At 40.0% G+C, this 24,843-nt stretch overlaps 1 protein-coding gene across 1 annotated transcript in view; it reads left to right on the top strand.

The window, feature by feature from the left end:
• The first annotated feature begins 368 nt into the window (after nucleotides 1-368).
• The window catches only part of LOC111152843 (polyamine modulated factor 1 binding protein 1), a 45,419-nt gene continuing 20,944 nt past the window's right edge, over nucleotides 369-24,843 (top strand). Inside the window, exons 1-5 of the mRNA XM_022511517.1 lie at nucleotides 369-455; nucleotides 1,235-1,306; nucleotides 6,638-6,793; nucleotides 15,545-15,787; nucleotides 18,856-19,077. Coding sequence (XP_022367225.1) covers nucleotides 1,256-1,306; nucleotides 6,638-6,793; nucleotides 15,545-15,787; nucleotides 18,856-19,077 — 672 coding nt within the window. The 5' untranslated portion in view covers nucleotides 369-455; nucleotides 1,235-1,255. The remainder of the gene's footprint in view (nucleotides 456-1,234; nucleotides 1,307-6,637; nucleotides 6,794-15,544; nucleotides 15,788-18,855; nucleotides 19,078-24,843) is intronic.

Here is a 24,843-nt window from a genome sequence, read left to right on the forward strand (position 1 = left end):
CAGAAGTGGAGTGTGTCAGCTTCCGCTTTAAGAACCTGTGTGTTCTCTCTCTGCTGCCGTGGCAACAGGCAACATACTAGAGGAGGTTCTACCAGCTGAGGAGAATGAAGAGCAGCCCCAGCTGAGTCATAAAGGACATGTAGCACAGTGAGAAAGGAACTTTCATGGTTTTAAGTCACTGAGATTTGGGGGATGTTTGTTCCTGAAACATCACCCAGCCTCTCCCAACTGAGTAGGCCTGAGCTAAATCCCCACTCCCATGATGCATCTCTGTGCACAAAGACTAAAGAGAGTAAACAATGCAATACACCAGAACACAACCCCACAAAACATTCCAAATTCCATGTCTCACCAGCATTCTTTCTTCCTCTTGGCTTATATTAGGGGTGGAGGATGTGGTTCATTACAAAGAATGAGTATTTTGATAGCTTCTCATTCTTGGAACTATTCTGCAGGTAAGTGCCTATTGGAAATTTCTTCTAGTTGTAGAGTGAAAAACATAATAAATTAGATTACTTTAATAAGTAAGAGCATTATGACCTGAAAAGCATCATCATGTACCTAAGTACACACATACATGTGCAAAAAACTTTGGTTTTCCTTGAGACTTTTTATATGGATAATTCTCAGCACTCTACAAGTTTCATAACTTTACAAGCACCACATTACAGTAAACTGATGCTTTGAAAAACACCACATCATCAGGTATCTCCAAAGTAACAGTTACAAATTAATGACAGCTTCTCAAGAAGTAGTAATACAGCTCATGTGACCTTGGGTAAGTCACTTAGCCTCTCTGCACTAGTTTCCTCCTTAAACAAGTATCTTAATAATAACTACTTCCCAGGGTTATCTTGAGAAAGAAGGTGGGTTGTGCACGTTCTGTCTGATTCATAATTAGTACATAATGTTAACTATATTTGCGCCATTGAATACTTATAACAGAAAGTAAGATCATCTCAGAACTTTTGCTTTCCAAGAAACTGTGAATTCAGAAATGATTTAGTCCACCAAGTGTTGGTTTTGGGAAAAGATGTTAAACCCTTAGTTCTGTCTGTCTGGTGAAGGTGTTAACACACTTTTGAAAACACAGATGGACAGACAAGTAGGTATTGCTAACAGTTCGGGAAATTTTTCCAAGCTTCCTGCTGAGAGCATGGATCCAGATGGGAAAATCTTTAAAAGTCCAGACTCATTTCTACTTTTACCATCTTAAATTCTTGGACTTTTGCAGGTTTATAACAAAGCTCAGAAAATGCTAAAGCTTAAAGGAGAATTGAGAGGTGCCAAGGAAATGAAAGATGAGGTAAGGCTCCTAACTCTCCTACACACATGGAATTGAACCTGTGTTACAGTGAACTTCTTTTTCAAGTTTCATGATTCAAAATTCTAAGAATAACAATCCCAGAATATCACAATCAGAGGTGGGCAGCAGATAATAGTGTTTAAAAGCCCAGACGTGAGCTAGGATGGGTTGGGGTCCATATCTAATAGTAGTATAATATTAGGCATGTTACTTATCCTTTGGGAGCTTCCTTTCCCTTATGTAGAAAATATGAATAATTAACACCCATCTCAAAGGTTTGCTGTGAGGATTAAATAAGATACCATATGTAAAACACTAGTTCTTGTGATGTAGGAAGCATTTAAAAGATAGTGACTATTGTTGCAAGCATTGTCTCTTTAACTGGAATGATATGGAAATGGAGTGTTCTAATTAGTCTAATATTTTGGTCAAACCATGTTTACCTATTCCCTGACTTGTTCTGGAAAGCATTTAAGGGGCATGTTTAGGGTAATATAGGATTGTCCCACATGACCTATGCTTTCAACAGACCCCCTATCAAGAGATGAATACTTTCTAAAAGAGATGTTTCAGCTCCTTTCCTGCTGGATTACTGGAGGGAGCTGTACAGGATTTGCTGCATGTTCTGCAGGGAACAAGGATTTGGTATGGATTTTCTAGAAGGGCATTTTCTTCATTCAGTTGATATCTTTGGACCACCTTCAATGTGCCAGGCATTGTTCTAGAGGCTGAGGATAAAGCAGTGAACAAAAGAGAGAAAGATCCATGTTCTCGTGGAGCTTACTTTCTGGTAAAATAATTTCTCCTAAGGATATGATAGAGAAAAGTATGTAGCAACTGCCCAAATGCCAATAAAAATCAGCCTGTATTCCAGAGGTGGCAGACCACTGCCACATGCCATGTGTATCCTAACCCATATATTTAGGTAGTGTGCCAATTTTTAAAGAATTTAGAACACAATAAAATATACTCGTTCTTCACTAGATGAACAAAATTGGTTCCAAAATTTTTGCTCACAGGCAAAACTTTGTATAAGTGCCCATTAACTCCCATTATAAATAATCAAAAACTGCTGTGTTACTATCAATGATAAAATAAACTCAAAAATCAAGTTAGTAATATTGATAACAGTGCTTGAAATTACTATAGATAACTGTAAACTCTTATTACATAAGTAAAATGTAAAGATTCCTGAAGCAATGATGATTTTTAAGGTTTTATGCTTTTTTTTTTTAAAGATTTTATTTACTTATTTGACAGACAGAGATCACAAGTAGGCAGGAAGGCAGTCAGAGAGCGAGGGGGAAGCAGGCCTTCCGCTGAGCAGAAAGGCCGATGTGGGGCTCGATCCCAGGACCCTGAGATCATGACCTGAGCCGAAGGCAGAGGCTCAACCCACTGAGCCACCCAGGCGCCCCCAAGGTTTTATGCTTTTTAAAACATACCTCTCGCGAGAAATTGATACATTCTGAATGGATGGTAGTAGTGGTTAAAAGTAGTTTTCCATTGTTTGTTAAAGATTTGCCTTTATCCTCAGATTAAAAAAAAAAAAAAGATAATTTCCCACAGATGATGACTTTTATGGTGTCGTTGGTTGACTCCTGGAAACCGCCACCCAAGCTTTCTTGTTCAGGTACCAAATCCTGAGGGACTGCTGCCATCTTAAAAATTTGTAATGCTCTTGACTTCTGAGAGTGCTTGTGAGTCACAAGCCTCAATTTAACATCAGCTTCCTCCAAGAGGAAGCACGAGACTATGTGTCAATACTTTGAAGTCTAGAGCAAAATTTCTTCCTATCCTTGGACATGTATGCTCGAGAAGGCATGCTCTTTGAAAAAGACCCGTTGAATCAATACAGAAAATTTGCTTCAGTAAACAATCTATTTTCCAATAACTATCATGATTGCAACCACAGTCCGAGCACTCACCACTTTGCCAGCACTTGGTGGCTGTTGCTGATGTCACATGCCTTTAAGCAGTAACCAGGTCCCAACCTCATCTAAGCAAAACTGGGGTATCTAAGAGCATCGCTTGCATAAGTGAAAACTCACCTAGAAGCAGAGGCTTGTGATTTCAGCCATCATTAATGACTTCAGATCTAGGACAGGATCAGATGGTGCCTGAGGGTCAGTATTATGACTCTCAGCTCCTCTCATGCCCCAATACTGGTTACAGAGCTTTGACTGATGAAATGTCAGATTAAATCAATTCCTGCCGCATATTGATACTCAAAAGGCATCTGCCTGGAATTTAGCCTTCATAAAATAGATAGGATTAGAAATAGTGTACAGTGACCTCTGTGCAAGATATTAGCAAGAAATTAGGTTTACTGGAACCTCAGAAACACTTGCCTCCAGACCACTCTGGAGTTCTGAGGTGAGCGCATCCTCTTCTTAAAACTACCAGCAGTAAAAAATACTTTGTTTTGCATGGAAGTCACTTCATTGTTCTCCTAACATTTTCACACCTGTTCTGATAAATTTTTTAAAAAACCCTTTATGATTTGGACTTTCAGAATGAATGGTTAGGCTTTGATTTCAAAAGCAAATTTCATTTGACATCCAACAAAACACATTTGTTATTCAATTAGTTTACAGAATCCTCAAAGAAAGAATTATTTATTCCACGCCTCTTGTTTTCTGAATGAAGAAATTGCCTCAGAGACTCTGAGTCAATGCTAATGTCCAAATTAGATGAGATCATCTACATTAAAGATCCAATTCTGAAGTCCTGTTGGTACATTAGAATGGGGCCAAGCAGGCTTCTGCTCAGAAGACATCTAAAACTGAAGGGAGAAGGGCTTTTTATTGGCCTGACAGAGAGAGGGCATTTAGCTTTTAAGTTGGAGAGGCTCAAGTTGTATATCATTGCTACTTTGTTAATGAGTCCACAGTGTGTCAGGCTCCATATGGAACAATCTAGTGACATGGTCCTCACTTTAAAATGCATATATTCAGCAGTAAGGCAAGAGTATAGAACATTTGACACCTCCATAGAACAGGCATTGTATTGTCACCTAATCTGCTCATAGATGCCGAAGTGTCCTGGGGCGAGAAGGAAAGAGATCCCTAGAGTCCCAACCCCCAGAGAGCCTCTATTCCCTATTCCCAGTGTGGCAGCAATGAGAAAAGGGATTTAAAGCGCTAGGATCAAGCTGCTGCTCCTTGTCAGGTCAAGGATTTTGTTTTCTAGTTAGAAAACAGTGTCCAGGGGCGCCTGGATGGCTCAGGGGGTTAACGCCTCTGCCTTCGGCTCAGGTCATGATCCCGGGGTCCTGGGATCGAGCCCCGCGTCGGGCTCTCTGCTCCGCAGGGAACCTGCTTCCTCCCCTCTCTCTCTCTGCCTGCCTCTCTGCCTACTTGTGATCTCTCTCTCTCTGTCAAATAAATAAAATCTTAAAAAAAGAAAAGAAAACAGTGTCCATACACCATTTTTTAAAGCTATTCTACACACATTCTCTTAAGAGAGTCCCTGGTAAATTGTAGTAATGGTAATTACATGCTTGGGGCAGTTGACATCCACTGTTATTTTTCTGAAAGTGAGGAACAAGGGACGGGAGCAAGAGAGGAAGAGAGAGAGTTTTGAGATAATGAAATCCTTTTAATGACAGAGCCATGCCGTTAACCTAATTAAACTGTAAAGTGGTAAAAAAAAAAAAAAAAATCCAGGTACTAAATGGAAATGAAGAAATAAATCAGCTGAGACAGCGGCACTTCTGGGAAACCTTCTGAATTCCGAATACTCTGACATTGTGGTGTCCGATTCTCGTGGTTATCCTCTGGCCCCCTCGGCCTTGTGCAGAGGTCTCTTAAACTGACCTGTCCAGTAAGGCTTGATTTACGATGTCCATATCAGGTCTCCAGCTCCCCTGGGAATGAGAGTTATGTAGCTCGTATATTTCAGAAGCCAAAGCAATCAGTGGGATATGGTGGCAGATCATTGGCTATAGGGTCAGAAGAGCAGAACTCTCCTCATTCTGCTGCTAACCAGCTAGGGGACCTTGGGCACTGTCGTTTGGATCACTTTACCATTTCTGTGCACCCATGGCTTCTGTGTACTTTTGCACCTGAAACTCCCTTAGAAGAATTGCCTTTGGGCTAGTGGGGTCACTTTCCTCATAAGAGCAGAGAGCTGGGAATCCTTGGGAGCTTACATCCCACGAGGCAGCCCTTAGCCACTGACTGACTGATGATGAGTCTGATAGCCCAGCTCTTGCAACTAATCAAGACAAACTCTGAGGTGTAACTTTCACCCCAGAATTCCCTCTGGGATCAGGCTGAAGCTACGGTCTGCAGGACTTTGTCTGAAATCATGCCCTTCACTGCTTTCTCCCTCTTTCCTGTCCTGCTTTCCTCCACTTCCTTGTTGATTTCTCTTGGGAGTGTTTCTTTAATAGATGCCAGGAATCTTCACCAAAGAGCCTGCTTTGGCTAATCTAATACAAGGCAAGCATCTACCATAAAAGCAGCTGCCTCAGCTCCAGCATCTAAAACTCAGAGGTGGTAGGACCTGCCCTCTTGAGTGTCATGAAGCGTCTGCACAGTGATAGGACTAAAGCACTGGACAGGTTCACAAAGGGCTTCTTCATAATTTCTTTTCATACCGTTAGCACCCAGAACACTGGGAGTGGAAGGTGGCATCCTTCTGTGATGGGGAATCCACTTTCTTACCACAGCTCACCCAAATTGCTGTGCGCCACACACTCTATTTTGATCTTGATCATTAATTTCCATTCTGACCTACCTGTAATAGCTAATCTTTTCACTTGTAATCAAAGGCAAATTATCTTATGCAATCAGTGATTTTGCTTGTATTTTCCTTCGTGTACATCTCCACAGAAAAGCAAGCACTAGGTTTACAGGGAAGGGAGGTCTTTTGGTTTAGTGGGTAAGAAGAGAAAGTTAAGACACTTAAGAATCGACATCAACTCCATCACTGATTCACTATAGTCCTGACAAGTTCATTTGACATCTCACTATGTTCATTTCATCGGTGGCAGAGCCATTAATATTTATAGACAGTCTGCTAGGTGCCTGGAATTATTCTAGGCACTGACTTCCTCTTGAAAAACAGGGGAAGTGTCTGTGATGTCCCCACAGCAGTGGGTGAAGATTAATTAATGTAAATAAGTAATTGTCTGAATAATGCAGAACGCTCAGACACCTCGCAAATGGATACTGTGTAAATGTTATACTGGGTGAGTAATAACAGCTAAGAGTTGACGGACAAATTTCCAGCAAATTTAAATTCTCTGTCAACCAGTTAAGTGAACGAAAGTAAGCATTTTCTTGATAGTTTATAATTGATGCTTTTGTTTTTCTGACTGCCCAGGCTGGGGAGAGAGACAGAGAAGTGAGCAGCCTGAACAACAAGCTCTTGAGCCTGCAAGTTGACATCAAAAATCTGCATGATGTTTGCAAGAGACAGGGGAAGACCTTGCAGGAGAATCAGCTCTGCGTGGAGGAGGCGATGATGAGCGGCAACCACGTAAGGGATTCAGCAGCTGCTACTCACTTCTGCTCCCTCAACTTTCACCTCTGTTCCCTTAGGCAGGAACAATAATAGAAAATTCTTCCACTAGTCATTCAAGAGCATTGACTGACCAAGCAATGAGAGAGAATTAAACACACTTACACTACAACACACACACACATACACACACAAAAACCCCATTCCTGCCCTCAAGATTTTTCCATTTAGCTATCTCTAAGGTCATCTACATCTGAGGCCCTGTCTTTTCGTTATCTGGCCTTTCACACCTGGATTTGCAGCTCCTGAGGCCCATGGCCCTGAAAATACCAAATCATAGTTATGTAAGGAGAATAGTTCTCCTAATGGATTTTAGACAAACTTCTAAGTCAACCATGAAAATCACAACTGTCCCACTTGCTCAGAGGTGTCACTGCTCATCAGTTGACATGATGGTTGCCCCGTCGGCAGCTCTCAGCCTACAAGCTTTCCTTTTGGATGCAGGAACCCTGTCACAAGTCAAGCTCAAATGCAGAATGACTAACGCCCGCAAAAGCAGTCCTCTACCAATGACTGATGGGGAGGTGGTTAAAGAACCTATCACTCTTGCCCCTCAGTCATGGAACACCCCAGACATGCTCTTTCCTGGTGTTCCTCAACAGGATCCTACGTCAGCTGCCCACCGTGGGAACTAGCTTGATAACGTGCCCTTCTGAGGCTCCCTTCCTTTCCTTGTCTCGTTTCTCCATGGGCCTTCCTGAGTTTCCCGAGATCACTTCCCATGCAAACTCCTACTTGACACTCCGTCCCTTGTCACAGGGCTTCCTTCCAGAGGTGTGGGAGCCCAGATACTCAGTAACACTTGCCCTGCGCATGTGTAAACAGTAGCACGATCATCTTTTTTGATTAATACTTAACTGTAGGCTAGGGAGTTCATCAGCTGGGGCAACTTCATGTCAGCCGGAGGTTTTCTCTCTTTGGAAATTCTAGTGCTAGGGTCTTTAAACCAGTCACTAAATGTATCCCCATAAGCTGGGGAGACAACCGGGAAATATTTTCCCGTAGTTCTCTAAATCTTTGAGTTTGAAAGAATGCCTTACTTGCAGCCTTCATTTCCTTTTAGGGACTTGAGTCTTTGGCAAACATGAAGCAGGAACCAGTTGCACAGCTCTGTCACCAGACCCCCAAGTTAGCCTTAGCTGCTGTGTAAGATTCCACCGTCTTCCACATTTGTGGTCAAGGATCTGGTCTCTCTTAATTGTGTCTGTTAGAGTTCTTCCAGGACTTACCACCTCCTTATAGAAACCACAGATTGGTCTTCTGCAATGCCCTGAAAATGCCACCAACAAAGCAATTCCACCTTATCCTACTGAGCTTTTTTGTCCTTTCCCCCAGGAGGTCACAAACATAGAAAAATCCATCTGTTTTCCTAAATGGATCTCAGGAAGAATATTATCATAATTTACTTCTTTCTAAATATTAACATTTTAAGATATTTTCACCATTGCTGTCCAAGTTTATTTATTCCCCCAGTCAGGGAAAGCCATGTGGCTTATAAATGTACCTAGCAACTTGGAAGGAGAAAGGCATTAAATCGCATTTTATTATTCTAATTGCCCAGAAGAAGGTCTAACAGCTTGAAATAAGCTTTAAAACAGGCTCTTTTTTTCCTGGCACTTAGTGCAGAATTTAAATTGCAGACTATGCATACAAATACACAATTAGATGTAGACTTATACTCATCCACTCAGAAAATCCCTGCAAGATCTGCCCTCTACAAGGAAATGTAATGTGGGAACAGAGGGGAAACCCAAGACTTTCTGAAATTTTTGACTAATATCTAACAAGGATCTGGAGAAATGAGGCAGAGGTCATAGTTCAGAACTACAGTTAGGAGAGAAAATTAAAATACTACATCAGATGTTATGTGTAAGTACAGGGATGGCAGGCAGGGGGTGGGTAACCTTGTAAACCAAGAATATGTTATGCTCCAAAACCCAGAAACAGAGATAAGATGAGGGTGAAGCAAATGAAGTACTAGGGTTCAGCTTTTACAGGGCACTCCCCCCTCACGTGCCAGCCCTGAGCTTGCCCCACCTTGAGGCGGAATGTCTCCTTAAAAATTGCATATCACATGTCCCACGGTAGTCCTGGCCCTGCCCAGGAACCAAAGAGTGCCTCAATTAAAGTGAAAGGAGAAAAGAACAACAGAGATATCATAATATAAGAATGAGCAAATTAGAAAAAGAAGGGTCTCTCTGAGCAATTGACCAGACAACTTTGGCCCTGGTGGTGGCCTGGAGAGAATACTCTGATATTTAGTACAGCCCAGATTGTCAAACTCATCTTTGAAGTGGATGAAGGACACTATTCTTAGCATTACACTATGTAAAGAAGTTTGATTTCTGAAGATAAAAGTCACTGGTCAAATATGGGTTAATATATCCTTGATGGAAATTATGACACAGAAATATCACTTTGAGTTATTAGGAATGAAAAAAAAATTTTTAATGGAACTGCTAAATGCAATGTCAGATCCGGGATTGGATCCTAGAACAGAAACAAACAAACAAACATTAGTGGAAAAACTGATAAAATCCAAATGAAGGTGTACTTTAGGTAATAGTAACCTGCCAATGTTAATTTCCTAGTAGGACAAATGTACCATGATTACATAAAATATTAACCTTAGGGAAAGGTAGGTGAAGAGTATATGGAAACTCTATCTACTACTTCGCAATTTTTCTGTAAATCTAAAATTATTCCAAAATGAAGAGCTTTCCCCGCCCCTTAAAGGGACTCTCTGGTAAGCAGAGATCACAAATGAGAAAAATGTCTAAGTGATGAAGATGTATCCAAAAGAAATGCACATCGCTTAAACACCTAGTTCTACACTCTACCAATATAAGAAAGTACTTGGCAGAGAATGTAAAAAGTAACTGATAAACCTATCTAGGGTAAAAGGCTAAACCAGGGTTACAGGGAAAATATCTCACCTAACACCTCAAAGATAGGGAAAAAAGTTCATGACAATGACTGGGGAAAGATGAGACTTTCAGTTCTTAAATGAAGGGGAAAAATCAGCAGGGATCCAGTTACCAGAGCAATGCCAATCTGAGACAGAAGAGAGTTAGCACAAACTAGAATAGGGAATAAAATGGTTAAAAAGTATTTTGAAAAGCCGGGTTTAGGCAAATCAGCAGGACCTGATGACATACTTTGAAGAGTACTTAAGGAATTGGCAGGTGTTATTACATAGCTGCTAGCGATTATTTTTGAGAACTCAAGAGGATAAAGAAAGTCCCTGTGGACTGAAAAAGGGTAAATGAAGTGCTCATCTTTTTAAAAAGGGAAAAAGGACAATCCTGGTAATTATAGACCTGTCAGCTTAACTTCAATATCAGGGAAAATATAGAACTTAACATCAATCAATTAGCGTCAACTTGAAAAGCACAAAGTATTGGGTAGAAACCAAAGTGACTTCTCAAAAGGCAAATCATGCCAGGCCAATTAATTTCCTTCTGTGATCAAGTAGCCACATAGGCAAGGAAAGAGCAATAGCTATAATCTCTTTGACCATAAGTATGGCCAAAAAATTGACTAAATATGAGAACAAGTTCCTACTTGTGGCCAGTGCTCTCCATCCTTTAAGACAGTTCAGGCCTGGATAGAAATTTATCTGAGAAACAAGATGGGCCAGCCTCCAGAATCAAGTCCAACTCTAGATGGTAACTTCAAGAACTAACCTCACTTCTGGAAGATTACTTCCAACTTGCTCATTTTCTCCAAATCTCAGTTTAAAGGTCAAAGTAGAATCTAATAAAATGTCTGTCTTCCCTGGAAAGAAAACTTTTAAAAAAGGGAGACAAAGAAATAATAGGAAATGTACTGATGCCTTTATCACAGTGCTCTCTGGCATATATATATGAGTGAAATGTAGGTTTAATCCATAGCATGTCATTTTCTATTCATTTACAACTAAGAAAAATAATCTTTTGAGTACTTAGCAATAAATAAGTAGAAATTAATAGGTCTCAAATAAGTCTAGGCATTTCTCCAAGACTTTGAAACTTGGTTTCTCTAAACTCACAGGTATCTATAGTGCACAAATGTTTAAAATTCTCATCCAAGGAAACTCTAGATTCTCTGCATATGTGAGCACTTCTTGGATCTTTATAACCAGACAGATTTGGTCAGGTGCTGTGTTTGCCCTGTACTGGAAGATTTGGATGAACTCTCATCATCTGGCTGGTCTATCATGTTTCCTCAAACCAAAATTAAACCCAAAATATTCATCATGACCTCTGGGGAAGAGAAGTTACAAGCAGTTCACCAGTCTCACTGACAGGTCACTAAGCTTTATACACATAGGAAAAGACATGTGCCTTTTAAGCAAAGAACAATTACAAACACACCTAAGAACAGATGATGTACCACATACTAGAAGGGGAAGCCCTAAAGAAGGGGGTTTTCAAAAAAAAAAAAAAGCTCTTCTTTCATCCTTTTGTATATGAAGAGAAAACAGGGATATGAAAATAAGGTGAAGCTAAGAAAGAATGAACAATGAAGAGACCACATTTAGTTTTCAACTGAGCCATCACTATCCATCAGTGGAGAGGCAGGTCCAAATCATCAGTCACACACAAGTCCTTGAGGGACCAAGAATCCAGTTTCTTAATTGTCAGAGATCAAGTCAATTTCCACAAACCCAAGAAAAACAGAATTTAAGCATAATTTGGTAAGGATTTTATTGGGTATCTGTTTTACTAAAATAAGTCCTCTGAATTAGCCCTACCCCATGATGTTCACTCCTTTGCTTTAGTCCGAGCCACATTAGGTATTTATTCTTGACCATGTTTTTTTCCTAATAGTCTTTTCCCACCTCCCAGCTTACCTGTATAGTCAGAAGACTTGAGCTGTTAAGAACATCCCCTATACACAACTGTGTGCATGAACACCCACACAAACGCCACTCCCAAGTCCCTTCACGGATGAGTTGTGAGAATAACAACACTCTTATCTTGAAAAGAACGAGAACATTTAACTAAAAACATGTAATATAAATGTTGGCAATTACAGCTACACAGAGTAAATACAAAAATAAGCATTGTTTAAGAAAGAAATATCATTAGCTTCCATCAATCAGAGAAAGACAATTATTGTATGATCTTACTGATATGAGGAATTTGAGAAACAAGACAGAGGACCACAGGGGAAGGGAGGGAAAAATGAAACAAGATGAAACCAGAGAGGGAGACAAACTGTAAGAGATTCTTAATCTCAGGAAACAAACTGAGGGTTGCTGGAGTGGAGCGGGGGGCGGGGGTTGGGGGGGTGATGGATATTGGGGAGGGTGTGTGCTATGGTGAGTGCCGTGAATTGTGTAAGACTGATGAATCACAGACCTCTACTCCTGAAACAAATAATATATTATATGTTTAAAAAAAAAAAAAAACTTCCCTCCAGCCACATACACCAGATATTCAGGCCAAGAGTTCAGCTTCTCTTTGCCTAGGATTTCTTGTTGGTGACCATAGTGGTCCATTTTTAGTCTTCTCATTCAGAATGAACTGACACAATCAGCTGTTGTCTTTCTTGTTCTGAGCTCGGCTGAGCCTCCCTTATCTTAAGTGAGCCACTCCCACTCTATCTCACCAGAGATTTTCCCTCTTTTCAGTCCAAGCCCTGACAGAATTACTCTCATTAAGACTGTATCTTCAGGGGCGCCTGGGTGGCTCAGTGGGTTAAAGCCTCTGCCTTCAGCTCAGGTCATGATCCCAGAGTCCTGGGATCGAGCCCCGCATCAGGCTCTCTGCTCTGCAGGGAGCCTGCTTCCTCCTTTCTCTCTCTCTGCCTACTTGTGATCTCTGTCTGTCAAATTAAAAAAAAAAAAAAAAGACTGTATCTTCATTTACTCAGACCAAAATTTTGGAGTCATCCTGCCTTGGATGACCATCATTCCCTACCATCCCACATCTAACAGCAGCCAATCCCATGAGATCTGCTTTCAAAATATATCCATGATCCAACCATTTCTCCCAACTTCCAACTTGGTCCATGCCACCATCACTTCATGCCTGGATTCTTGCAGCAGCCTCCTTGCTGGTCTTTCTGCTTTCATCTTTGCCCCCTACAGCTGACTTTCAGTAGAATAGCCAGTGTGTACTTTGTAACACCTAAAGGACATCATTTCACTTGTCCGTTCACTACCCTCCAATGTCCTTTTACCTCACTGAAAGGAAAAGTTAAATTCTTTAGAATGGCCTACATGGCCCTAAAGGAGTTTACCTCCCTTTCTGTTCTCACCTCATCTGGTACCACTCTCTCCTTTACTCTCTCCGCTCCAGCCAGAATAAAGTGGTTCCTCAGACAAGACCAGGCACCTCCCACCCCCCAAGTCCTAGCACTTGCTGTTATTTCTCCCGGGAATGTTCCTGCTATGGATCCCCACCAGGCTCCTTCCCTGCCTCCTTCAAGTCTTTGCTCGAATCTTCTCAATGTGGTCTCATGAAAATACTTAATTCAGTATTACAGCTGCCTCCATGCAAGCATTCTTCATCTCTTTCCCCTGCTTTACTCTCCTCCATAGCACTTTTTCCTTTTAATATACTACATAATTCACTTATTTAACTTGCTGCCTCCCCCCTCTCCATAGATACAAACTCATGAAGGCAGGGATTCTGTCTGTTTTATATACTTCTATATCCCCATTACCTACTACAGTGCTTGACACATACTAGGAGCAATATAGTATTTGCTAAACAAATTAATTAAAGGAAAATATCCCAGGGGCCCCTGGGTGGCTCAGTGGGTTAAAGCCTCTGCCTTCGGCTGAGGTCATGATTCCAGGGTCTTGGGATCGAGCCCCCCATTGGGCTCTCTGCTCCGCAGGGAGCCTGCTTCCTCCTCTCTCTCTCTGCCTGCCTCTCTGCCTACTTGTGATCTCTCTCTGTCAAATAAACTAATTAAAAAAAAATAAAGGAAAATATCCCATCCATACTTGGCTACTATGTTAATGCTCATAGCAGCAATATTCATGATAGCCAAAAACTGAAACAATCCAAGTGTTCATCAGCTGGTGAACAGATAAACAAAATATGGTATATTCATACTATTCAACAATAAAAAAGAAGAAAATACTGATTCTTGCTATAGCTTGGATGAACCTTAAAACATTATGCTAAGTGAAAGAAGCCAGACGCAAAAGATGACATATTATACAACTCCATTTATATGATGTGTCTGGAAAGGGCAAATCCATAGAGGCAGAAAGGCTCTGAGAGATTAGTGGTTGCCTGGAGCTGGGGTAGGAACAAGAGTGACAAATGGGCAAGATGGAATTTTTTGAGGTTATGGAAAAGTTCTAAAACCAGATTCTAACAATGGTTGCACAACTCCATAAATTTTCTAGAAATCGTTGAACTATATACTTAGAGTGGTTAAATTTTGTGATATACAAATTTACTTCACTAAAACTGTAAAAAAAAAGTTAATTTTTAGAAAGTTTGAAAGTACTCTGTTAATGAGGCCAAGGCCACAAGTTCAAATTTTGGGGAACCAGTGAGATTGCCTAGTCTCTATTTAATTTCCTATTTTCCTTCAATACCTAACTGTGTATAAACCTTTAGTCTAGGTCCTATAGAAGCAGACATGGCCCCTGCCCTCCAGGGGCTTATAATCTAATAGAAGATAAGATATACAGAGGTCATTGCAATGCAAAGCAGAATGTGAAATGCTGTAGTAAAGACATGCCAATAAAGTCTATGGTATTGGTGCAAAGATGGCTTTGCAGGGAAAAGAGGAAGGAGAGCAAAAATTGGACAGGATTTTACATAATAAGTAGGAGGATAATAAACAGAGAAGGGAGTTAAGGAATGCCCGTGGGCCACCCTCTTCATCCACCTCTCTTTCACATGTCATCAGAGATTATTGGGCAAGAAAATATAGGAACTTCAGTGCAAAGACCTCACCTGTACTGAAATAAACAACTCAGGGATGTATCCTACCAGCAGCGTACCTGATACAAAGTACGTGCTCAACATATGTTTATTGAGTGAATGAATGAAAATATAGGATGGGTCTAGCAGCATTTCAACTTGATTGTGGATTGGCAGGAAGAGATCTCCCTGTTTCTCTCTCTCTCTCTCTCTCTCTCTCTCTCTCTCTCTCTCTCACACACACACACACACACACACACACACACACACACACTCAGCATCTACAAGGTCACATCTTCCTTCAGGAGGAGACAACAGAGTCAATGTGCCTGAATAATCTCTGCCTCCCATTGGCCAGCACTCCAGAAAGCTGTTTCCCCAAGAGCCCACCCAAGAGTTTGCCCTTTTACCTAAGTGTAAATCAATTTTAGCCAAAAACTGACCAGAATTCCATTGTGTTCTAGATCAATTGGGTTATCTTTAAATGTGAAGACAAAAAAAAAAAAAAATCACATTATTGTGTGTATCTTTATGTTACTTTCTAGGTCCTTTAGGTGTATGTTTTTTCTTCTGGCCTGAGTAATATGAGTGGTAGATCTAACTAGTAGGAAAGAAGTAGGATTTTTTCCTTCTTTCAAATCCTCCTTACAGGATGGAAATACAAAATGATGTTTCAACGTAGATAGAGTGAAAGGTTTACTAAATGCCTGTGGATGAAAGGATGGAGAGATGGATGTCAATGGTTGAACAAATGGAAAAAAATCAAAGAATGAATGCATTCTTAATGACAACCTAAAGGTATTTTTCCCCATATATTCTATCTCAATTGCAGAATAAGAAACAAGCATTAGCATTCCAGGAGTCACGGATGGAGTTTGAGCCCAGTAAACAGTGCCATCTGAGACAACTCCAACAACTCAAGAAAAAATTGCTAGCCCTTCAGCAAGAACTGGAGTTTCGCACAGAGGAGTTGCAGACTTCTTACTGTTCCCTCCTGCAGTATCAGTCTGTCCTAGAGAAGCAGACTTCTGACCTGGTTCTTCTCCACCATCACTGCAAACTGAAAGAAGATGAGGTATAGATAGAATAACTATGGAAATGTCTCCTAAGCCCAGGTACCCCCTGAAATCAGGCCACACCTACTAGAAAGCAGACACTGGCCTTACAAAAGAGAGCTTCTCAACATCTTGAGCAGGTTTTATCAACTTCCCCTCTTTAACTCTTAATCTTTTTGAAGCTGAACAGAGAAAACTAAAGAGAATGGCATAATTGGGTGAGAGCTCCAGTATCAGTGTACATGGGACATGTGATGTGATGTGTGTGTGTGTGTGTTGGGGGGGTAATGCTTATAGGTCCATCATTTCCATCCTGTTATCATTGCAATTTAAATGCAAAAGAGTCTAGGTCTCTGAGGGTTATAAAAAAGGTATAAAATCTATTAAATGAACCATTTTTAGAAAAACCAGATTTTGATAATATAAAAATTCCTAGCATTTGGATAGCGGATAAGATAACCAGACATTAAGTCTGAGTCAATCACTGAGAGTACCAGATCGGTCATTTTTTTCAGGCTGGAGTTTTAGATCATATAGACTCAAGTATATTCTGAACATTCATTTTCATTCATGTCCCAAGATAGTGTTTTTTTTAAACCAGAAAGAGCATCCTTGTGGATTCCTGAGTAAATTCCAAAGACCAAAACTATAGAATTTAAACCAGTTGAGCAATGGTAGCACTAGCAGCAGTAGAACTATGGGTTCTAAGTAGTGAGACAGACAGCCTCCCCGAGCATTTTCTTCTTTGCCTTCAGAGATAAAATTCCAAGGACTGTCTAAGATGGTGCTGTTGCTTAACGAGTAATTCCAGAGGCTTTATGAGGACCTACAGAATGTAGAATTTTTTAAAAGGGAATGTTATGAGAATTTGCTAAAAAGGATTGGAAGGGAAAGAAACAGAGAAAAGAAGCTATCCTATGAAGTATAATTGAGGGCAAAGCCTATGAACATAAACCATAGTTTAATAAAACTAAAGCAGGGTTGGGCTAAAACTGACCAGTTCTTAAACAAGAGTCCAGCTTGGATAGAGCAACCCTGAATTAGCTGGGATTCTATTTGGTTGCATGTAACAGAAAACCCCAAGGTAATAGTGACTTTAGATAGTTTATTTCTCTGACATATAGAAGAAGGCTGGAGATAGATGGTCTAGAAATGTTACAGGAATTGCATGTGTCATCAAGTACCTAGGGTCCTCCCTTTTGGGTCTACCATCATCAGCTCAAAACTTCCATTTTCTAGATCTCCTAAGGTGGCTGCTAGAGCTCCAGCCATCACTTCCTTGTTCCAAGCAGGATAGGGCAGGGAAGGAGATGCGGGGGTGGGGGTGGGGGGGAAGACACGCTCTTCTCTTTTAAGGACACTTTTCAGAAGTCCCACACAACACTTTCATTTATGTATCGTTGGCCAGAGTTAGTCACGTGGCTTACAGCTAGTTCTTAGGAAGCCAAGGAAATGTATTTCAGTGACATGTACTGCTGTCCCAAATGAAGTAAAGTCTCAACTACTAAGGAGGAGGGGGATAATTGATGTGGGATCTGGTAAATAGCAGTCACTGAAAATGATCTCAAGCTGGGAAAACATTGGAAAAATTACTCTAGGCATTCTGCCAATTTTCCCCAATACTTTGTTGCACAGTAGCATCAGGCTTCTGTGTAAGGCTGGATTTCCCAACAGCAGAGCCTAAGACAAGGAGATGAATGTAAAGTAGTCAATTCAAGAGGTGATCCCAGAGGGAGAGTGGAGAAGTGAGTCAAAGAAAGACAGGAACCCTATAAGGAAAATCAGTATTAAGAGCACTACCATGGGCACCTCGGATTCAGCCCCTCTGGAGAACTGGAGGAGGTACTGTACAGCATGCCTCACAGTGATCCCAACTCACCACCCAGTCATTGCTTGAAGGCTGCTCCTGGGTATATTAACTCCCCCATACTTGTAACCTGCCTTGTCTTGCTCCTCTGCGGGAGTGGGCTCCTGAGGCCAGAGCATCCCTCAGGAAAGAGTTGAAGATGCTTGTGGTTGGAATGGGTTTAGCATTCAAAGGAACGGTGAATGCCTCCGGAATGTGAGAGAGTCACTGATAGCTTCTGTTATAAACATTTGAATATAAAATATTCTTTCTGGGGCGCCTGGGTGGCTCAGTGGGTTAAGCCGCTGCCTTTGGCTCAGGTCATGATCTCAGGGTCCTGGGATCGAGTCCCGCATCGGGCTCTCTGCTCTGCAGGGAGCCTGCTTCCTCCTCTCTCTCTCTCTCCGCCTGCCTCTCTGTCTACTTGTGATCTCTGTCTGTCAAATAAATAAATAAAATCTTTAAAAAAAAATATTCTTTCTGTCTTCCCCTTTTCTGATCAGCACCTCAAACTAAGTGACCTCTTCCTACGAGGAACTTCAAATGGCAGGCAGCAGGCATAATTAGCTTAGACCGACAGAATGAGTTCTATCCAAATTCTACGCTGAATTATTTGAACCAAAATGAAACCTTCCCTGATGACCCTCCTGCTCTTAACTCCTTCAGTACATGTAAATCTGGCCATTCGGTTGACCATAGTCAGCTATATATAGTTATTTGCCAGTTATAAATCATACCTTCCCCAAATTAAAGAGTTTATAAACTCTTTGAGGGAGGAGCCTACGTCTAATAGGTATATATCCCCCAGCACCCAAGACATTGTTTAAGAGCACTCAATAAATATCTGTCTGTTGGTCAACTAATCAATCGATTAGCTGAAGATTAGGAAGAGAATGCAAGCTAAATAAGAACTGTCCAAGTCCCAGAGGAACTTGGGGTTGTTCCCCCTCAATCTCTTAGGAACTTTGCTGTGTGCATGAGGGGCTCCACATTTTCTAAATTAGATGGTCCCCGCCTTCGAGAAGCTTACCATCCAAATAGGACAGTCTTTTTGTTTTAATCTCTAATCATTAACATTCTGATATTATATATTGTAGCTTTTAAATCTGTGCTGGGCCTATTCTGTACTTCTAAGTTTCTAGTGAAGACATAAGACTCCTCTGCGTGGGGTCCTTATAGCCATACCCTTTCCTCATTAGATGTTTCCATGAGTTCAATGCGGTTTCATTCCTTTGCCAACAGGTGATTCTCTATGAGGAGGAAATGGGAAATCATAATGAGAACACAGGCGAGAAGCTCCATTTGGCCCAGGAGCAACTTGCTTTGGCCGGGGACAAGATCGTCTCCCTAGAAAGGAGTTTAAGCCTCTACAGGGATAAATACCAGACTTCCCTGAGCAACATCGAGTTACTGGAGTGCCAAGTGAAGATGTTGGAGGGGGAGCTCAGCGGGATCGTCAGTCAGGTAGGTCTCACACCAGGCCACTCTGCCTAGGAGCTCCAGCAAGTGGACATGCTCCCAGGTGATCACCGGGTAACAGTCCCTGCTTTCTCTGAGGGAAACCCAAACCTCCAACCAGATGTCATTCCTTCCCTTGAACTTTGTAGCCCCCAGCTTTCAACTACCAGCCTTCACATCTCCTTTAAGATTCCTCCCTAAGAATTTTGAGGCTCCTTAATTAATATAAAGTGCTACCACTTCAAATAAGGCAAAAATCAAAATACCAAATGGGCTCCCAAATCTTCCATGTTCTCATGAGGTTCTGGCTGGGGGGGCTCTTCTCGGTCACAGGACTCATGCAAACCGTGACTTCAGGATCAAACAGGAGGTAAAGTCCATGAAAGATAACAAAGAAGAGCAAAAATGCCTGAATCTTTCTTTTTCTTTTAATTGCTTTTTTTAATTACAGAAGTAATATAACAATGTAGGTTCCCTAGACAGAATCACAGAAATTAAATGTAAAAGTCTGCTTTCAGCCTCCTCTACCCTACTCTCTTCCCTTTAGATAATCATTTGAATAATCTGTTGGGAATCTTCCTCAGTTTTTTGTTATACAGTTACATATATAAATAGTTAGGGTTTTCTTATTACATAAATGGGTCATTTTATAAATGTGGTTCTATACTTTGCTTTTTTAAATGTATATCTTGACAATTTTAGTAACTACCTTGTATTCTATGGTATGACTATACCATCTACTGACCTATTTTGTCTATTACAAACAAGATGTAATGGACATCCTTATTCCTACGGGATAATTTCCTGAAGTGGGATTGCTGGGTCAAGGAATACGCTTATTTTTAATGTCAAAAGATACTTCTAAATTGAATGCCAGAAAAATTCTACCAGTTTACACTTTTACCAGTAATAATTAAGGGAACTTGCTTCCCCACACTCACATGATATGTTTTTAGTCATTTTAAGTTGTGCTAAACTGATGCATGGGGAAAAAAACAAAAAACACACAAAAAAAACAAGTTTCCTCGTTACAGTTTTCATTTCCTTTCATTCTAACAGTTGTGGGTTGGGTTCCCCCAGGAAGCAGACTCTGACACAGATTGACATGCAGTACATTTTTTTAGAGAGAGCCCTTGGTATCAACACCTGTGAAAAGAAGGAGAAGGAAGCAGGGAGCAGAGGGAGAAATTCAGCTGTAATGCAGTCCCAACAAAGGCCTCAGCCAATCTTGTGGAAGCTCTGGGGCTGGATGAACATACAAAGGGGTCCCAAATTAGGGAGAAGGGAGCTGGCCTTCTTCCTCCATGTTGATCAGTTATGGATGTGATCTGCCCCTAGGGAGAGGCATGACTTGGAGCAGAGCAGTTTTCTTCAGCCCAGGCAATACCCAGAAAGGGCTGAGAGCTAAGGGTTGTCTTGGGAAGCACTCCCAGCAGCTGGGGGAGTAAGTCTTTCATTGCTGAAGGGGACACATCACAGTGCCCACCACACTAACAAAGTATTGAGCACTGTTCATGAGTGTATCAGTCAGGTGGATTTCTGCTTGATGAATTACTTGTTTAAATCCTTAACCAGTTTTATATTGGGTATCTAGTGTTTTTTTGTATTGACTTATAGGAGCGTCTTAATATATTATAGGTAATAATGCTTTACTACATATGTTATAGATATCTTCTCCCAGTTTGTAACTTTTCATTTTACTTTATTAATGGTATTTGTCACCATACAGAAGTTTTTTAATTTTTATGGAGTTGAGTCTTTCAGTCCTCCTTTATAGATTCTGGGGGTTTTTTCCTTTTTTTTTTTTTTAAGATTGATTTATGTATTTGAGAGAGAAAGAGAGCAGGAGAGGGGCAAAGGGAGAGGGAGAGAATTCCAATCAGACTCCGCACCAAGCACGGAGCCTGACAGCTGGATCTCATGACCCCAAGATCATGACCCAAGCCAATATCAAGAGTCAGACAGCCAACCGACTGAACCACCCAGGTGCCCTTAGGTTTTATTTCTTGCTTAGGAAGGCCGCCTCTACCCCTCAAGATTACAAAAGTTTACCTCATTTTTTTAGCATTTTATATTTTTGCATTTCTACATTTTTATCTTTAGTCCATTTGGAATTGATATGGATGAATAGATCAATTAGATAGTCAGATGATAGATGATAGATAACCTATATATATACGTAGATATATAGCTATAGATACACATAATTTTATGTTTACCAAAAGGTGTCTCCAGCTGTCCCACTTCTATTTGTTGAACACTTTCCCCACTGATTTGAATTGCCAACTCAGTATATATGCTGATCCCCATGTACATGTGGTTCTTTCTGAACTCTCTTCTTTTGATCTATTTGCCAGTTTTTGCACCAAGATCACAGTTTTTAGTGACTTTAACTGATATGTTTTGATAGCTCCTTCAAACTAGGTCCTCCTTCCCTGTTCTTGACTTCCAAATATTTCTTGGCCACTTTTGTACATCTTTTCTTGGTGAAATTTAGATTTATGTTCATTTACTTTCAAGTTATATATTAATTTGGGGGAATTAGCATATTCTATGGGACATGACATGCTTCTACTTTTATTTCAGTTTTCTTAGGCACTCTTCAATAGGATTTTACACCTTCCTTTATAGATTTCACATATTTCTTGCTAAGTTTACTCCTAGATATGTTATAGTTGTTACTGATTTTGTGAATGAGATTGTATACATTTAATTTTATTAACTACTTCTGATGTATAGGAAAACTCTTGTTCTATCACCTTATTAAACTCTCTGAGCAGATTTTCAGTGGACTGCTTGGTATTTCTAAATTGCTTTCCTTCTCAATATTCATACAACTTATTTTGCATCTTACTGCATTGACCAGGACACCCCAGAACAATGCTGAATTATAACATCCTTGCCTTGTTTCTCATTTTAAAGGAAATGGTTCTATTATTTCACTAATAAATACGTTTGTTCTTGGCTGCTTGTTAATATTCTCTTTCAAGTGGAAGCGTGACTGTCTATATGTAGTTTATTGAGAATTTTTGTCAGGAATGAATGTCCAAATTCATCAGATGTTTTTGTTAGCAGCTATCAAGGTTATCATAGAGGTTTTTCGCTTTAATGAAGTGAATTATATTAATAGATTTTCATTTATAGGACAATCTCTATGTTCCTGAAATTAACTTTACTTGATTGTGATATATTATTTTATATTATTTATTATTTTGCTTTGTTTTAATAATAACAATATATCATTATATTACAATAAACTGTAATACTAAATTGCTTAAAGTTTTATTTTTTGTATCTATTTTCAGAAATGAGATTAGTTTGCTTACTCAAATCTTTGTGCTCTCATCTCATATTGGTTTCTGGATTATGCTACCCTAAGATAAATGAGTTAGAAGGTTTTTATTTCTCTTTTAATCTCTGAATCTGTTTATATAACATATCAAGTATGCATTTCTTTAAGATTACAAATAAAACCAATTTTTAATCATTACTTAAGCAATATACTCCAACTCTTCTAAATTCTTGGACTTTTGCTTGTTAATTCTTCCAGGAACAATTGTGAGTGGCTAGGTTTCTCAGTATTTACATGTCTGAAAAAGATCACTTCGTCTTCATTCCTAATTGCTAGTTTGGCTGGGTATATAAACTTTCAGGAACACCTTCCTTTATCTCTTTGAAGTTATTGCTACATTGTCTTGTACCATCCAGTATTAAAGAGGAATTGTTAGATTTTGATGTTTCTCATTTTTGTAAGTTGCCAGTTTTATTTCTTGGAATTCTGAAGGGTTTTAGACTCAAGGTTTCTTAGTTTATTTTTCATTAAGCCTCTCAACATTTAACTGACCCTTTTAATCTGAAGATCGATAATTTCTTCAACCCAGGGAATTTTTCTTCTATTACTTTAAAATTAATTTCTATTTTTCATCCTGTGGTATTAAAACATTGGACCTGTAAGGGCACCTGGGTGGCTCAGTTGGTTAAGCATCTGCCTTCAGCTCAGGTCATGATCCCTGGGGTCGTGGGATTGAGCCCAGCATTGGGCTCTCTGCTCAGCAGGGAGCCCTCTTCTCCCTCTTCCTCTGCTTACTTGTGCTCTCTCTTCCAATCTCTATATCAAATAAATAAATAAAATCTTTTTAAAAAAGACATTGGACCGCTAGATATCATCTTCTTGTTCCTTAACTTTTCTGTCGTTTTCCATTCTTTTGCCCATTAACACACTAACTTACTTATAAGAATATTATTTATGGTCAGTTTTAGATTTCTCTCTGACCCTTCTACAGCTTGCTCATGGGTAGCTTTCATGCTTAGTGAACATAAACTATTTCTAACTTTGCCTGGAAAAGCCCAATTAAGGAAACAAGTTTAATGGGAAAGATCTACTCTCCAAACTGTAACTCTTTCCTCTTTTCTGGCTATCTAAATCAGTTCACTCCATTGTTGGTGCAGACCCATGTGCATGTAGTAACCCTCATACATGATTTCAGATGACCTAGAGAAAGACATTTTTTAAATTTTTTTATTAACATATAATGTGTTGGGCGCCTGGGTGGCTCAGTGGGTTAAGCCGCTGCCTTCAGCTCAGGTCGTGATCTCAGGGTCCTGGGATCGAGTCCCACATCGGGCTCTCTGCTCAGCAGGCAGCCTGCTTCCTCCTCTCTCTCTCTCTCTGCCTGCCTCTCCGTCTACTTGTGATTTCTCTCTGTCAAATAAATAAATAAAATCTTAAAAAAAAAAAAAACATATAATGTGTTATTAGCCCCAGGGATACAGGTCTGTGAATCGCCAGGTTTACACACTTGACAGCACTCACCATAGCACATACCTTCCCCAATGTCCATAACCCAACTACCCTCTCCCTACCCCCCTCCCCCCAGCAACCCTCAGTTTCTTTTGTGAGATTAAGAGTCTCTCATGGTTTTTCTCCTGGGAAAGACATTTTTTTTTTTTTGAGGAAGAAATTTTTTTAAATGGTTCTAGGAAAACGGGCATACTCATGCTAATGGGAGTGTCAATTGGTATAATTTCTTGAAGGATAATGGTGTGATATCTACCAAAATTTTAAATATGTCTTAGCAGTCCTACTTCATGAATTTTTTTAAAGATTTTATTTATTTATTTGATAGAGAGAAATCATAAGTAGGCAGAGAGGCAGACGTGGGGCAGGGGGAAGCAGGCTCCCTGCTGAGCAGAGAGCCCGATGCGGGGCTCAATCCCAGGACCCTGGGACCACAACCTGAGCCGAAGGCAGCAGCTTTAACCCACTGAGCCTCCCAGGCACCCCCCTACTTCAAGAATTTAATCCAAACATATACCAGAATAAGTACTCAAAGACTTATGTGCAAAAATATTCATTTCAACTTCATTTTAGAAAAAAACTTGGAAACAACTGATATTCCCATCAATAGGAAATTAGATAAACCCACTGAAAAGCAATTTAAAATAGCTAGAAGTACATATACTAACCTGGATATATTTCTAAGACATCTTTTTGAGTGAAAAAAATCTATTTTTATATTTTAAAAGGCCAACATAATATCATCTGTATTCTACAGATTCCTTATTATGTATGTAAGTGTATAGATAAAGTTCTAGAAGTATATGCACAAATTGTCATCTCTGGAAAATACAGCAAGTATGGGATTAAAGGTAGTACAGTCAAAGAGAAATTTAGACTTGCCCACAATGTTATACTGTTTTAGATAGATCATATATATATTACTTGTGCAATTTTATATTAATTTTAAAAGAAAAATCAGATAAATATACAAG

Source organism: Enhydra lutris, unplaced genomic scaffold (genome assembly GCF_002288905.1).
Source record: "Enhydra lutris kenyoni isolate GAN:26980312 unplaced genomic scaffold, ASM228890v2 scaffoldscaffold30, whole genome shotgun sequence".
Lineage (NCBI taxonomy): Eukaryota > Metazoa > Chordata > Mammalia > Carnivora > Mustelidae > Enhydra > Enhydra lutris.